The sequence below is a fragment of the Drosophila serrata genome, unplaced genomic scaffold (genome assembly GCF_035046125.1).
Source record: "Drosophila serrata isolate PLE 108 unplaced genomic scaffold, ASM3504612v1 contig_240, whole genome shotgun sequence".
NCBI lineage: Eukaryota > Metazoa > Arthropoda > Insecta > Diptera > Drosophilidae > Drosophila > Drosophila serrata.
Genome location: NW_028257138.1, coordinates 18,124 through 33,773, shown reverse-complemented (window position 1 = coordinate 33,773; position 15,650 = coordinate 18,124). Strand labels below are relative to the sequence as shown.

The following is a 15,650-nucleotide window of genomic DNA, read 5'->3' as shown; positions in this document are numbered from 1 at the left end:
GTCCCTGTCAGGCACGGAACCGACATACAATTTTGGCTGGCACTGTTGCTCTTCGTGCTTTTCAGCGCCGCCGCTTTCCGAATCGCCAAGTTTCACACAGATACTCGCTCTCGAGCCAAAAACACACAGATACACGCTCTCGCGAGCCACACGCACACACAGAAAGTCGCGCGCTCTCGCAACAATATTTATTTTATTCAATTCCAAAACGGCCAGCCTATAAGTTGTGTTTGTGCAAATCGCGCGCGTTTGCAATTTTCTGTAGTTGGCTCTCGATTCTCATCATAACGCGATCTCATGCGATCTCTCCACTGACAGCGAATAAGGAAATATATCGACGAAATAGTTCAATATCCCAAACTCTGCGTAATTGTCCATATTTTTTTTTTGCAATTTTTGCCTGTATGTTTTGTATCTGTTGTTGTTGGTGCTTTCATTTTGCAGCAATCTCGGCGTGCGTGTGTGAGTGAGCGCTGGTGCTTTGGCAAATGTTCGAGCGTGTGTGTGTTTTTGTGGCAGTCTGTATGTTTTTTTTCCAATGACTGCTCCGCGTTTTTGGTAGCGAAAGCTTTTACCGTCAAAAGTGGTTGCCATAAAAAAGTTAAAAGCCGCGGCAAAAACAAACTCAAAAGTAACAAAAAAAAAACACGACAGCAGCAAAACAACAACCACATTTAGCTTCTCCGAGCGAGGGAGATAGCAATTGTGACACAGAGAGAGAGAGAGCGCTCTCTCGCACACTCGAAACCTTTGACTTAGACTCACTCGCATACGAACCAACACATACCCAAGGCGGCATAGAAGCTTGCAAAAAAATAAAATTAAATAAAGTAAGAGTTCCACTCCAAATGGTGCATATGTGTGTATGCTGCCGAATAACAAAATAAACAAAAAGCTTTTGGAATTCGCAATTTTTGTTGCCATACCGAGGCGGCGACGGCGGCTGCGAGTGTGTGCGTGACTCGTGTCTGTGAGTGCGGCGATCTGGCAACACCAACAACAACAGCCCCAAGAAAGAAATTGCGTTTTAACCATTTCCTGCACTTATATTTCTCGCCTTTTTAAACCATAACTCCCCCTGTTAGTGCACCCGCAACGTTTATTCGGTGAGGACGCCAGGCCCAACGTGTTTCCTTAATGAATTCCACTCAAATAATCGGAATTCGCAAACAAAAACGCTCGATTTGCCGCTGATAAAGCTGATAAAACTACAAAAAGGCATCCATAAAGTCAGCTGCAATTTTGCGATAAGGTGAGTAAACAGAAGGGTAGGGGTCTGATAAGGGGTTTCCGTCTCTGCCGGCTGCACAAGAGGCTTCCAGAACAGCTGCAGGAACATCCAAAATGAAAACTCCCAGCACCCACTCAAATGGCCATAAAAAGGAAAACCTTAAAAGAAAGAAGAAAAGAAAGGACAAAAAAAAAACAAAACACAAATGGCGCCTGAGCATATGCTATAAGAAATTTCAAGAGCAGCGGACGCGCAGCGAGTGGAAGCAGGATAACCATACTGCCTCTATGTTTATGTTTTGGTAGAAAGGTCACATTCACATCCTTAGCTTCCAATAGAAACACCGTTCCGTTAGTTCGCTCGTTACCTTCTCGCCCCGCGCGCCCATTACGTCAGGCGACAAAGTTTCCGAGTGGGTGGCGAAAGTTCCGACGCGACAGCGACTCCTTCAACATGGCTGACCAGCCGTAGAGAGGGGCGAAGCAAGGGGGGCAAAGCTCCTGTTGTTGGCCCGACATTGAACTTGGCAACTTCGAATTGAATTCGATTAATCACAGTCACAGGGTGCCCATAAGAAACTTTCACCAAAAACATTTGCAGCTGCTGCCCCCAGCCACTTCAACAGTTTGTCGCCTGAATTTTTCGGCTGTGGCAAGTCGAACATACATATACACTCACACGATGAAACATCGCGCCATTTTATAAAGTTTAGCTCAAAGCTTCGAGTGACGAGCGCACTTTCCTCGTTTTTGAAATAGTTTGTACATGTGTGTGAAATTTCCCGCTTGGGATCCAAGAAATCTAACTCAATCTCAACAGCTGTCATGGCACTTTCTAGAAGCTTTCCCCGCTTTCCCACCGCCTGTTGATCCTTTCCTTTCTAACTCTAAAGAGGTTTTAGGTCTCGATCGGATTCTAACCAAGAAACTTTCTGAGGATTATCCTAAAGGTTTCAAAGCTTAATTATCCTTTTCTTTTTTAATTACGTCATACTTTTACAAAGAAAATAAAAAGATGAAAGCAGTTCGTTTTAGTAAAACCCTGATTATGATTAATATTAATAATAAATTAATGCAATTTTAAGCCATACAGCAACCTCACTTTGGCCAATGTTCATTTGCAAGTTCGAATTCCGAAGAAAGAATCCTACTTGCTCAGATTTTGTTATTGTAATACCTGTATATTCCGTTTTTATATCCCTGAATGTGCCGATCAGAGAGCTAGATACAATATATAATTTAACAGATTTTGTTTCGTTACTTCTATATGATCAAAAGTCAAAAGTTACTTTCTTTTGTTCGACATTAAAAGTCACAGATATATGCTTTCCTACTATTTCCCACAACATGAGCTTTAAAAACATTGAAGTTTATTTTTATAATAATCGGTAGTTTACTGCACTGAAAAAATAGTTTTAATTAAGTATATTTTTCCTATAAGTTACCACCTTAATGCAAAATCGTCTTCTGGGTCCACCCCAAACCACGTCCGCTTTGCATCGCATCTCTGGCACATTTGCTTGACTTCCTCTGGTCCAATTATCAACGGCTCCCGCCCCCTGCGACTATAAGCTCTGCCCGACAGGCGACTCTCTCATCTGCTGATATTTGCAACGGCAGCACAGCCAGCAGCCGTGGCACCAGGAGCAGATGATTTTCCGGTTTGCCAGGGCCCAAAAACAGGTTTAAAAGAAAAAATGCTCAGACTGACAGACCGAACTGAAAGTTGGGACCCGTGCCCTTTCGCACCACAGTCGTCCCCAAAAGTGAATACAGTGCGGAGTGGTACATGTTAAAGCTTATATATTTCCAAATGTACGTCCAAATGTACGAACGAGAAATTTGACAAAACAGAAACTTTGTCTCAGAAGTCGACGGGCTTGATGGTGATGAACCGGGAGAGAATGAACGCCATCAGGATGGTGGCGCAAACGAAACAGAAGGCGAACATGTAGAAGGTCTCCTCCGTGAAGATGTCGGAAAAGGCTGGTATATCCTGGTAGATCTGCTCGATCACCGCCAGCGTCCCCTTGTTTTTCTTGACCATGACGCTCTACTTCTTTTTGGCTGCCTTCTTGCCAGCACCGGCACCGCCTCCCAGCTTCTGTTTCTCCGCCTTGGTTAGGACCTTGTTGGTTATCTCCTCAACGGGTGCCAAGCTGGAAACGTGTCTGTTGCACAGCTGCAGGAGCTCTAATGTGTTTAAATTATCGCTGTTGAAGCGAATCTCCTTCACTTTGGCTTGTTCTGTGGGAGAGCGTTTAAGGATTACAAGTATCTTTAAAATAAGAGGAATCTAATGCCACACCTTGCGCCGAGTCGATTAACGCAAACTTAATGCAAGACGGCTGGCGATCGAACACAATGTCGGACTTGACCACGCACTTGGGATTCGTTTGGGCCACCTTCGGTGTGGAGAGCAGGAAGAGGAACTCGCTGCGGGCGAAAAGATAAAATTAAACGATTTGCGATTAGCGTTATTGATTTTTCCTTATCCCCTTTTCCAGGAGCAGCGCCGCCGCCTCAAACTGACGCCGACACCGACCAAGATGTCAACGGAGCGTGAGCTGGCTCCCGGGGGGCCAGCTCAGCTCCATCCGCACACGCTGCCGCTGACGTTCCCGGATCTCCAGATGACGTCCGCCGTGGGCATTATCGGCAAGGTGTACGGTAAGTGTGTGTTGTTGGCCCATATTCACGCTCATTCCATCATCCTGCCATCTCGAAAAGGGATCTTCTTTGTGTCATACTTCACATTCGTGCACCTTTTCGATTTTTCACCTCAGTTGTCTTTTGTTTTCGTTTTTGTTCGCCTTTCCTTTTCCTCCGTTTCTCTTACGCACTTTTGGTTCCGAGAAAATTTTCCTATTCTAAGGGGGAGGCGGTGGGCAGTGCGCATGCCCCGCTATCGATAGTCGCTCGCTGAGGGCAGGAAAAGCGCTTTTCCGACTCACCGTGTCGACTTAACATTTTCCGCAAATGGATCGAACTGCACCGTTATCCGCTTCACGCCCTTCAAGTTGACGCTCTTCAGCTGCTTGCCAATGGCGGAGACAATGCCGCCCGACTTGCGGAGGGCGCCGCTGAATGGCACTGACATTTTGAGGAGGGAAAACTTTGTTTTTCGCCCGCGAAAATAAGGAAAACTTTTCTGCGACAAGCAACGTAATAAACACGCTACGTAACAGCTGACGATAACGATAGGCCAGAGCCACCATTTGTTTTCCAACACTTGGACACCTAGCTAGCCAAAAGCCATATCGATAACGCCGCTCCTTCCCAACACTGCGCTGGCAGACATCGCATAGTGGTGGTTGCTATGGTCGTCCCGCTCACTCGCACGGCGCGGAGCGAGAGTGCTTTGCCCTCATTTAAGTGTGGTTAAGATATGCGTCACGCTCACACGTCGCGAGTACAATTTTTGTGTGGACGTCCAGTGTGTGGCTGCTGTGGGAAAAGCTGAAGAAAATTGCATTTTTTGCATAATGCGCGGCGTGAAAAGCTAACAAAAGTTGTGGAAAATCAAAATTCAATAGTCTGGCCACGGTTTGTGCATAAGAGCGGGCGGCGCGAACGTGTTTGGTGCACAAAAATCACGTCTCGAAAATCCAAGAATTCTACGTGCACACATTTTTTGGGCTGCCATATATAAAAAACGCATACAAACGCATTTCTCGCTGTATAGCTGAGGAGCAGCAGCAGTTTTCACACACACCGACGCAGGATCAGTCAGTCACTCTACACGCGCAAGCAGACACACACATACAATACACACAAACAATTACACTCACGAGATATGCGAGCATAAAGAAGAATTTTTTCTTAGTTGTATTACAAGAGCATTAGATACATATATACATAAGTATATAAATATACATATATATACACACGCGCCTAAGTGTGTACATAAAGAAATACATATATATTAAACGAAAGCTGTGCCTACATTTGTGTTCTTTTCCAATACAAAAATAACAACAATAATACTAATATAAATACCATAAATGCAAATAAAAGAGAGACAGAGATAACAAGAGAGAGACGAGATTCCCACTTGTCTGTTGCTAAATTCCAATTTATATAAAGAAAAAATACGCCTATGCCACGCCCACGCGCAACACCAATAATAAATAAATAAACAAACAAACAAATGCAAAAATCAACCAAACGAATAAAACTTTAAACTACTTTAAAGTGTGATAAGCAAAAAGGCTGAAATCAAAACAAAACAAAAACTAAATAATTAGTAGAAAACCAAAAGCATCAACAACAGCAGCAACAAGAAACAACAACAACCACAAAGAAAACAACAAACCAATCAAACAATCAATTACATTTATACACCAAAACACGAAGAAACATCAAACAAACAACAACCTTTTTATACATTAATTATTTTTCTTAAAACAAAAACCTTAAAACTTAGTGCAAAAACATGTATCCAGTCGGACAACGTAAGTTGCATAGCGAGCAAAAAAACCTAACAAAAAACACACGAAAGACAATGCAAAACAGAGGAAGAAAGGAAAGAAAAACCGCTGCTGCCACAAGTCTCCAAGAAACCCCGGCCTTCCCGCCCACTAATCAAGTTTTTGATGTTCTACTTGCAAATGCACATGTATGTGTGAGCAACTCCAATTGCACACACATGCAGTCAGCCACAAACACACCTATGTCCATACGTCACAGACACGTGCGTGGAGAGTTGAAAATGCGCAAAAAATTGGGTCAACGACCGTCGCGTCGCAGTAGTTTTCCCCCCTTTTCTTTACATTCCTGCTCTGAGGGTTGATTTTGGGGCATTTACAACGATCCATTCAGATTTTCCGTCTCTGGCTTCTCTAGCTTCCATGTTTCACATGTGTGATTCAAGAGCAGACATCGTCTAATTGCGTCGCAATTTACAGCTTATTGTGCGTATTTCTTTTCAATATTTACACTTTCCGAGAGGGGTGAAAACAGAAGAAATTGTAAATATAAGGGATGGAAATGTATAGCCTTTAAAATCTGAAAGATATTCGATACATATTTGCCTTATTATGATTTTGAAATCGGTGCATTTCAGACATGTTTTTAAGTAACCTAGTTTCTTTTGAGATATCGCCCTTTTCCCTGTAGAAATTCAGAATTCTCACCTTATAAGGAGTAATATCTTTAAACAATTCTTATTCTTACATATTGCCATTCAAAGTTTTCTTTGGAATTACCTAATTGCATTTTAATAGGGAAACATCAACTTAGTATGCAGATTTTAATGGGATTTAAGTCTTTTATAACTATTAAAACATAATTATATAACTTGAGGTAGACTCTAGTTTTACAATATTCTATACAGTTTGCATTAAACTCTTTAAAATATTACGATTGATACTATTGATTAAAACGGATAAATAAAGGCCAGATTTTTGTATTATTAGTAGAACCTTGGTAGAACATCAAAGCGGACCGGTCCCTTCTCTTCCAAATGGGGTTGGGATCCCAAGGGTTGAATGGTGCTATAACTGAGAACTAACTAATGGTGGCTAACAATACAAACACCTAAAAACCAAACCCAAGCCCCAACGTCTTACACTGATTCCATTTCCATTGACCAAAAGGGGATGGACTTGTGGCAGCGAAGCACACACAGCAAAATACACACACCTGTAACAAAAATACCTATATATTTATATTTATTGATGACGATGATGAAAGAAAACTGTAACTAAAATATTATTAACGCACCTCTATTTCGTTTTCTTATCGTTTGTTACAATACCGCCTCTCGTTTTTCGGTTCCCTCATCATTTCATCACCCGCCCCACCACTTCTGACATTATTGATTTCGATTCTCCATCATCGAACGAAACAACCATCGATTGGCCATTACCCTCTTGATTTGAATACCTCTGCATTTTCATTTCATTGATTTACCTTGCGTTTATTTGATTACATTTTCTTTTTATAGAGTCACAGTGGACCCCCTCGCCCACTCGGCCTCAGAGTCCCTCTCAGGCGCAGACTAGCTTCGACACGCTCACATGTAAATTTCTCTCCAAACCAAAAATGATCTACTAAAACTACTAAGAACCTTATGCAATTGATTTGAATTTGATTCGAGAAAGCAACGAAACTGTTTGTGTTTATGTTCTTTAGTTTGGTGTTATCCTAACAAAAGCTCTCCTCCACTTACTAACTAATCCTTTGAAAAATTGAACACAAACTACTAACCCTTTTTGCCGTAATAATTACTAACAAAAAACTACCAATTAATTTTAGTTTCATGTAAATGTTTGTTTCGTACCATGCAAAGTGCACTTTGAAATATTAACTCTTACACCTAAATTAAAGACACCTCAAAACTATGTTTGAACTTTGAGTATGTACTTATTATGTTTTGTGTTTTTTTTTTCGGCTCGTTGCATGCCATTTTTTAAGCTTGTAGCTATTTAAGTGGAAGTTTTTCTGTGCTTAGGTATAATGGTATATGAAGAAGGGTTTACTTTTAAAGCTATTAAGTAGTTTTGCCAAATTGCAGTCTTTCAGCTAACAGAAATAAATTATGAATTATAATGATCAAAACAGAACAACACATTTTAAGGCTAATCTTCAGAAAAAGTAATACTTATAAGGCTTCTTAAATAAGAGCTAAAACAACCTGGACCATATGTATTTGTCTTACCTTGATCGTATTTTGAACTCTATATCAGTAAATGTTAAAGTCTTGCTTCAAACAAATATAAATAAAAACGATACAGTTTAAGATTTAAAAAATATAATTGGAATGTCTTTTAAAAAACAATTATAAAACCAAGATAAAACAGTAAACAAGTACATACATATATTTCATGAGATTTATTTAAGCACTTGAAAATTATTCCCACAACAATTAATGTTAGAATAGTTTCTTACATTATTTTACGTTAATTTCGTTACCTTTTTGATACTCTTAAAAATTATGCTGGGGATATCGATGAAACTAACTGTTGAAACTGACCGATTGCAGCACCACCAACGCCCGGCTCGTCGGTAAATCCCACCGCTGTCACCAGTCCAAGTGCCCAGAATGTGGCAGCTGGCGGAGCCACTGTGGCCGGTGCCGCAGCAGCTGCCGCTCAGGTGGCCTCCGCCTTGGGCGCCACCACCACCGGTAGCGTGACGGCAGCCATTGCTACCGCCACGCCAGCCGCCCAACCGGATATGCCCGTCTTCACGTGCCCACGTCGTCCGAATCTGGGTCGCGAGGGCCGACCGATTGTGCTGCGCGCCAATCACTTCCAGGTGACGATGCCCCGCGGCTATGTGCACCATTATGACATCAACATTCAGCCGGACAAGTGTCCGCGGAAGGTGAACCGTGAGATTATAGAGACCATGGTGCATGCCTACAGCAAGATATTCGGCGTGCTCAAGCCCGTGTTTGATGGTCGTAACAATCTGTACACCCGCGATCCCTTGCCCATTGGCAACGAGAGGTTAGAGCTGGAGGTGACACTGCCCGGTGAGGGCAAGGATCGCATCTTCCGTGTGACCATCAAGTGGCAGGCTCAGGTGTCGCTCTTCAATCTCGAGGAGGCTCTGGAAGGCCGTACCCGGCAGATACCTTACGATGCCATTTTGGCCCTCGATGTGGTCATGCGCCATCTGCCTAGCATGACGTACACTCCAGTGGGAAGAAGCTTCTTCAGCTCCCCGGATGGTTACTACCATCCTCTGGGCGGTGGACGCGAAGTGTGGTTTGGTTTCCATCAGAGTGTGAGGCCATCGCAGTGGAAGATGATGCTCAACATTGACGGTGAGTTGTGGCGGCGCCTCTGAAACGGGAAATTAACTTACTGATGCCTGAATTCTTTTTAGTTTCGGCTACCGCTTTCTATAAGGCTCAACCCGTCATTGACTTTATGTGCGAGGTTCTGGATATACGCGACATCAACGAGCAACGCAAACCGCTCACCGATTCACAGCGCGTCAAGTTCACCAAGGAGATCAAGGGGCTGAAGATCGAGATCACGCACTGTGGCCAGATGCGTCGCAAGTATCGCGTCTGCAATGTCACCCGTCGTCCCGCCCAAATGCAATCGTAAGGACCTTTGAATATAATTCATTCTGTTGTTTCTGCTAACCCTCTTCCTCCTCAATATTTCCAGATTCCCACTGCAACTGGAGAACGGCCAGACCGTGGAGTGTACCGTTGCAAAGTATTTCCTGGACAAGTACCGCATGAAGTTGCGTTATCCTCACTTGCCCTGCCTGCAGGTGGGTCAGGAGCACAAGCACACCTATCTACCCCTGGAAGTTTGCAATATTGTGGCTGGGCAGCGTTGCATCAAGAAACTGACCGACATGCAGACATCGACCATGATCAAGGCCACCGCTCGATCGGCTCCGGATCGTGAGCGCGAAATCAACAACCTGGTCAAGCGGGCTGACTTCAACAACGACTCGTATGTGCAGGAATTCGGCCTGACTATCTCCAATTCGATGATGGAAGTGCGCGGCCGAGTGTTGCCACCACCCAAGCTTCAGTATGGGGGACGTGTGTCCACCGGCATCACCGGCCAACAGTTGTTCCCGCCACAGAACAAGGTAAGCCTGGCTTCGCCCAACCAGGGTGTCTGGGATATGCGTGGCAAGCAGTTCTTCACCGGCGTAGAGATCCGTATTTGGGCCATCGCCTGCTTTGCCCCGCAGCGCACGGTGCGCGAGGATGCGTTGCGTAACTTCACCCAGCAGCTGCAGAAGATCTCGAACGATGCCGGCATGCCGATCATTGGACAGCCGTGCTTCTGCAAATACGCCACCGGACCGGATCAGGTGGAGCCAATGTTCCGCTACTTGAAGATCACCTTCCCCGGACTGCAGCTCGTCGTGGTGGTGCTGCCCGGCAAGACGCCGGTGTATGCGGAGGTGAAGCGCGTCGGAGACACTGTTCTGGGCATGGCCACACAATGTGTGCAGGCGAAGAATGTTAACAAGACGTCACCGCAGACACTGTCTAACCTGTGTCTCAAGATCAACGTCAAGTTGGGTGGCATCAATTCGATCCTGGTGCCCTCTATTAGGCCCAAGGTCTTTAACGAGCCCGTCATCTTCCTGGGCGCCGATGTGACCCATCCGCCAGCTGGCGACAATAAGAAACCATCAATTGCCGCCGTTGTTGGCTCCATGGACGCCCATCCATCGCGTTATGCGGCCACCGTGCGGGTTCAGCAGCATCGCCAGGAGATCATCCAGGAGCTAAGCAGCATGGTGCGCGAGCTGCTGATCATGTTTTACAAATCGACGGGCGGCTACAAGCCCCACCGTATCATTCTCTACCGCGATGGCGTCTCCGAGGGTCAGTTCCCGCATGTCCTGCAGCACGAACTCACGGCTATTAGGGAGGCATGCATCAAGCTGGAGCCGGAGTACCGGCCGGGCATTACGTTCATCGTAGTGCAAAAGCGTCATCACACGCGTCTCTTCTGCGCCGAGAAGAAGGAGCAGAGCGGCAAGTCGGGCAACATACCCGCTGGCACCACCGTCGACGTGGGCATCACACATCCCACCGAATTTGATTTCTATCTGTGCAGCCACCAGGGCATACAGGGCACCAGTCGCCCCTCGCACTATCACGTCCTCTGGGATGACAATCACTTTGACTCGGACGAGCTGCAGTGCCTGACGTACCAGCTCTGTCACACGTACGTTCGCTGCACCCGCTCCGTCAGCATACCGGCCCCAGCCTACTATGCCCATTTGGTGGCCTTCCGGGCCAGGTGAGTCTCTTTCTTTGCCTTGCTTTCGACTGAGTGTTTGATTTATGCGAATGTTTCCATTGCAGATACCATTTGGTAGAGAAGGAGCACGACTCGGGCGAGGGATCGCACCAGAGCGGCTGCTCCGAGGATCGCACGCCGGGCGCCATGGCCAGGGCCATCACAGTGCACGCGGACACCAAGAAGGTCATGTACTTTGCCTAAAAAGTATATCGAACACCAAACACCAAGCAAACAACCAAGCAACCACCCCACACCGAACACCAAAAAGCTAAAGAGAATACAAAATCAGTTTCGAAATTCGATTCGAATAAGCCAACTTCTCCCCCAATCCTCAGTCCTCCTCCGATCACACGAGCGAATGAAGCCAAGCATAGAATTGTATAAATAAGTTTAACAGCTATATATATTTTAGGTTGAGAGATAGCGCGAGCATCTTGCATGCAATTAGTTATTTAGTAAGTTGAAAGATAACCCACAAAGACACAAAAGCCAAGCCCACTCATATGCATCCACACAAAGAGCAGCAAGTGAGAAATTATAGGTATATAGGGAATCGAATGTTAAGCACAAGTTTGCGCAACTGATGGAAGAATAAACGAATCGAAAGCGAACGTAAAATGTGAAAAAGAAATTCTCAAAAAATTACAAAACAAAAAACAAGCGTAGCAAACAAATAATAAAAGCAAACAGAAATCAACTAAAAGGGAACAAAAGCGAACTACGACGGCAACACCAACCAATAAAAAACCAGAAGGGAAAGGGAAAAGCGAAAAGCAAAAAGCAAAGAGCGGCATTAACAAAAGAGAGGAGAGAACTTTTTCTAATAGGATTATTACGATTAAATTGTACAATATATTTTTACACGATACGAAATTGAAGACATAAAGGAGCTGAGATGAGATGAGATGAATGAATGCATACAACCAAAGGTTTTTTAGTATACAAAAGTGAATAAGTTGCTGATTGACTCGAACCACAACACAAAACACACAACATCAACTCGGATTCTCTACTGTGAACGAAGACCACCACCAAATAATTAACAAGAAACAAGAACCACTAGCAGCAGCATTGAAACCAAGCGAGAGCAACTTAGCATGTACTAAACGAATGGAAAATACTTCAATAACTAAGGGCGCATATTTAAAAACCGAGCAAGAAGAACATTTAATAGTTTTTAAGAACGTTGGGAGAACGCCAACGCAGATCAGATTATAGATGATGAGTATCGAGAACTGCAATTTCAACAAGGGACAGACATCATTTTTGGTCAAAACAATAGGCTACTATATTATAAAATAGAGAGCGGATAATATATATAACCAAACTAAGTTAAAGTTTTTAACCGATGCGACATATTGTGGGAAATACTTAAAAATTCGAAAGTGCAAATAAAACACGGTAGAAGTGCAGATATTTTTATGTTAGTCTTTAGTCGAGCCTCCACACACATACACACACACAATCTGAACCTCTTGTCCCCTCCCTGCAAGGCATATCACTCAATGTCCTCTTATTTATGTACCTCCTAACGATATTTAGTTTGTACTTTATAAATATTTTTTAAAAAAAGCGCGAAACGAACAGGCCTTGTTTCTTCACTGTAAACTCTGTATTAATTATTAACTTTAGAGCCAAGTGGTGTACGGGTAATATAATAATCTAAACAATGCTAGAGAGCGAGAGATGATGGCAACTACATTTCAATATTTTACAAAGTAGTCTTTAGTTTTCTTTGCCAATTCATTCAATCAATCAACCAACAAAAGCAACCATAAACAAATATGATGTATGAGAGAAGCGTATGCTTAATAATTGTACTATATCGAGGACACAGTTCAAGTTAACATTATGATGAGTTGTTATATATTTATTCGGTGCGGTGCGACGGCGGTGCACCGGAACCTTATTTATACTTGTGTACAATCCTTTACAGATCCCTTTTTAATTTTAGATTTAGTTTGCGAGCATGTATGTTTTGCCCATCCAATCGTACATTATGTGAGAGAGCATTATAAAATACATAATATTTAAATCGATATATGCTTACTATATTTAATCCTCTATTGCACTTACAAATTAGTTGGTAATATCTGAAGAAGAATTAAGAAATACATGTAGAAACGAGGGGAGCCCGGCAAAGGCCAGGTTGCACCATCTCTCGATCAATTAATCAATCAATCTATGTGTGTGGGTCGTCCGTATCTGTTGATTTCTTCAATTGTAATTAATAATTTTCCAATTTGTTTGTTTGTTACTAACCACGTTTCAACACAAGGGATTAAAATTTAAAAATTAAACTTATTTCTTAATAATAACTTACTTAAACCCAAGCAAGCCCAAGCAAATACAAAACAACAAAAATCTACCAATTTTAGTTAGTAAGCAAAGACGATAGAAAACGAATCAATGCAAGTAATGAGTTCGATATCGAACGGATCAATCCAAACCATGTAATGATGATTATTCAATAAGTTTAAGCTGAAAATGTGTGCCGACAATGAATGCATCTCGTAGTTGTTAAAAATGAGCGATAATATTCAACAATAATAATTTACTTTACCAGCAAAAGCACACAAAATAATGTGTTATATGTGTGTGAGAAGAGTCCATAAGCTTTAACTACTCGCAAGGAAGAAACGTAAACTGAAAGTTGACTCGGGAAAGTCCCCAAAAATCGAAAAATGCCAACAACAACCTATAGCTACTAGCGCCCCCCCAGTTCCCAGTTCCCATCCAGAACAATGGGCTGTAAGAGTAGTCCCTACTATTATACTAGATAACTCCGATTTTCCCCCTACTGACACACGCAACAATTTCAATGGTTTCTTCAGTGTCGTGCAGCTAAATGCAGAAAAAAAAGTGAGGAGACGCAGGAGAAGGTTGGAGACCGACGGAAAGCCTTATGTGTATATCATTTTCAACCTTCGTATATATGTTCTGCTCAGAGTCAAGGCCCCTTAAGATAAAGACAACAAAAATAATGGAAAGCCGGGAACTTGCATCTTTTATCTGTCAAAATTCAATTGAGCTTTAAACTAAAGATGTAGATCGATGTGAAAAATATGCAAAAATAACAAAAAAAAAAACAAAAACTGAGAGACAAGTAAGGGATAGAATTCGGATCGCATTGTTTCTACATATATTACTTATAAATGTGCCGTTTATAGATGTCTACAATTATATACAACAAATATATAGATTATACATAGATATATGATATATAATCAGATCGAAATCGAAGCTAGAACAGCAATTTGCACAACTCTTCCTAAAGGAAATAAAAATAAATACAAATCTAACGATAAAAATTATATATATGCCACAATTACCGAGATTTCAAAACAAGTGACAAGGACTAACTCCAAGCAATTATAAACGTTACATTATGATATGTGTGTGTGTACTCTATACTCTTCCAATTAAAGTCCCCATTGAAAGTCCTTCCTTCCCCCCCCCCCCCCACACACACTCACTCTCCCCCTCCACCTTGATGTAGTTTTCCAAATACGAATCAGATAAACTATAACCCTTAGCTGAAATTCGACTAGCAAAAATCTAAACGATTGTAGGACGATAAAGAGGAGAGATAGAAGAGAGATCATCATCTGGTACATCCCTTACTTTAGAAATCAACCAAAATGCCGGGTAATTAATCAATAAAATACATAATATTAGTGCTAATATATAAGCTGAGTAAGCAAGATACATCAACATACGGATAAATCTAAATCTAAATCTAAATCTAAAGATAAATGAGCAACGTGAGCAACGTAAAATATGGGAAACTTGTAACTTTGGTGATCTTTTTAAATGTTATTAGTAAAACAAAAACAAACACAACAAAAACAAAAAACTAAAAAAAAATCAAGTTTAAAGACGAATACAAATCAAACCAGTTTTAAATGTGACTTAAAATACGACGTAATCGACATTTTTTCCACACAACAAACATATTATATGTAACTTGAGATCGATCAGAGTTTGTCACATATTGCAATTCAATGGAAATCGATGATCTTTTCGAAAGAATTCTGTCAAGCTGTCTAACAATTAGTTCTAAGCGCTTCAATACAAATACCATTAAAAACCAACAAATAACAAAACTCAATTAAGTTAATGAGAAAACACAATTATATAATTAACAAAATGTATATGTTTTATACAAATTACAATTATTTTTATCAAGTTTTTGCGGTTTTTATTCAATCCGATTTTGAGTTTCTAAACATTGGCAAAAAGCTGAACAAGAAAACCGAGCCCTTAAATAAAAATGAAAAAAAAAAAAAAACAAACAAAAAAATATAAAAAATTCATAATTTCAGTTGATGTTTAAAAATAAGAGAACAGCATATACAATTCATTTTTGTTCAATAAAATTATATATTTAACTAAACAACCTGCCTTTTAACTTTTGGACTTGGGACTGATAGATGGTACTTTCACCTAAATTAGTTACAGAATTTAATATAGGAAGCGTGTGGGAAAGGCGCATTTGATCATAGGTAATGCTTAAATGCGAAATTCTCAACAATAATATTTATAAATAATAATAATCTTAATCCAATGACTCTGTTTTAAGCCACAATTATGTCAATAATTCTGAGAATAAAAACGGAAAATTTAAAATTAAATGACTTATATATTTTTAGAATCGTAGAAAACCAGAGTTCTTTAATA

General features: G+C 41.7%; 3 protein-coding genes across 12 annotated transcripts; 1 reads left to right on the top strand and 2 right to left on the bottom strand.

Moving 5' to 3' along the window:
• Positions 1–93: 93 nt before the first annotated feature.
• On the top strand, positions 94–15,366 carry AGO1 (protein argonaute-1). Of its 10 annotated transcripts, none has more exons than XM_086831520.1 (8): positions 94–402; positions 1,086–1,252; positions 3,738–3,900; positions 7,178–7,252; positions 8,216–9,004; positions 9,067–9,289; positions 9,357–10,967; positions 11,033–15,366. In XM_086831520.1, the coding sequence occupies exons 3-8, from the start codon at positions 3,780–3,782 to the stop codon at positions 11,169–11,171; spliced, it is 2,958 nt and encodes a 985-aa protein (XP_086687646.1). In that variant the 5' UTR covers positions 94–402; positions 1,086–1,252; positions 3,738–3,779; the 3' UTR covers positions 11,172–15,366. The 10 variants fall into 10 exon arrangements, with proteins under 10 accessions (XP_086687646.1, XP_020815571.2, XP_086687649.1 ...); XM_020959912.2 differs by having other exon boundaries at positions 95–366; XM_086831521.1 differs by having other exon boundaries at positions 124–830.
• Positions 3,017–3,277, bottom strand: LOC110189724 (uncharacterized). Its single transcript, XM_020959915.2, has one exon. The coding sequence runs from the start codon at positions 3,275–3,277 to the stop codon at positions 3,095–3,097; it is 183 nt and encodes a 60-aa protein (XP_020815574.1). The 3' UTR covers positions 3,017–3,094.
• On the bottom strand, positions 3,017–4,538 carry mRpL53 (mitochondrial ribosomal protein L53). The gene is made up of 3 exons (XM_020959913.2): positions 4,185–4,538; positions 3,539–3,666; positions 3,017–3,477 (listed from the first exon to the last, which is right to left on the bottom strand). Exons 1-3 carry the CDS (start codon positions 4,328–4,330, stop codon positions 3,284–3,286), a joined length of 468 nt encoding a protein of 155 aa, XP_020815572.2. The 5' UTR covers positions 4,331–4,538; the 3' UTR covers positions 3,017–3,283.
• Positions 15,367–15,650: the final 284 nt, after the last annotated feature.

Coding starts and splice junctions, on each gene's coding strand:
- LOC110189724 (XM_020959915.2), bottom strand. CDS start 3,277: ATGGTCAAGAAAAACAAGGGGACGCTGGCGGTGATCGAGCAGATCTAC.
- AGO1 (XM_086831520.1), top strand. CDS start 3,780: ATGTCAACGGAGCGTGAGCTGGCTCCCGGGGGGCCAGCTCAGCTCCAT. Junction 3,901..7,177: donor CATTATCGGCAAGGTGTACG/GTAAGTGTGTGT, acceptor TTCTTTTTATAG/AGTCACAGTGGACCCCCTCG. Junction 9,290..9,356: donor CGTCCCGCCCAAATGCAATC/GTAAGGACCTTT, acceptor CAATATTTCCAG/ATTCCCACTGCAACTGGAGA.
- mRpL53 (XM_020959913.2), bottom strand. CDS start 4,330: ATGTCAGTGCCATTCAGCGGCGCCCTCCGCAAGTCGGGCGGCATTGTC. Junction 3,667..4,184: donor GAAAATGTTAAGTCGACACG/GTGAGTCGGAAA, acceptor TTTCGCCCGCAG/CGAGTTCCTCTTCCTGCTCT. Junction 3,478..3,538: donor GTTAATCGACTCGGCGCAAG/GTGTGGCATTAG, acceptor GCTCTCCCACAG/AACAAGCCAAAGTGAAGGAG.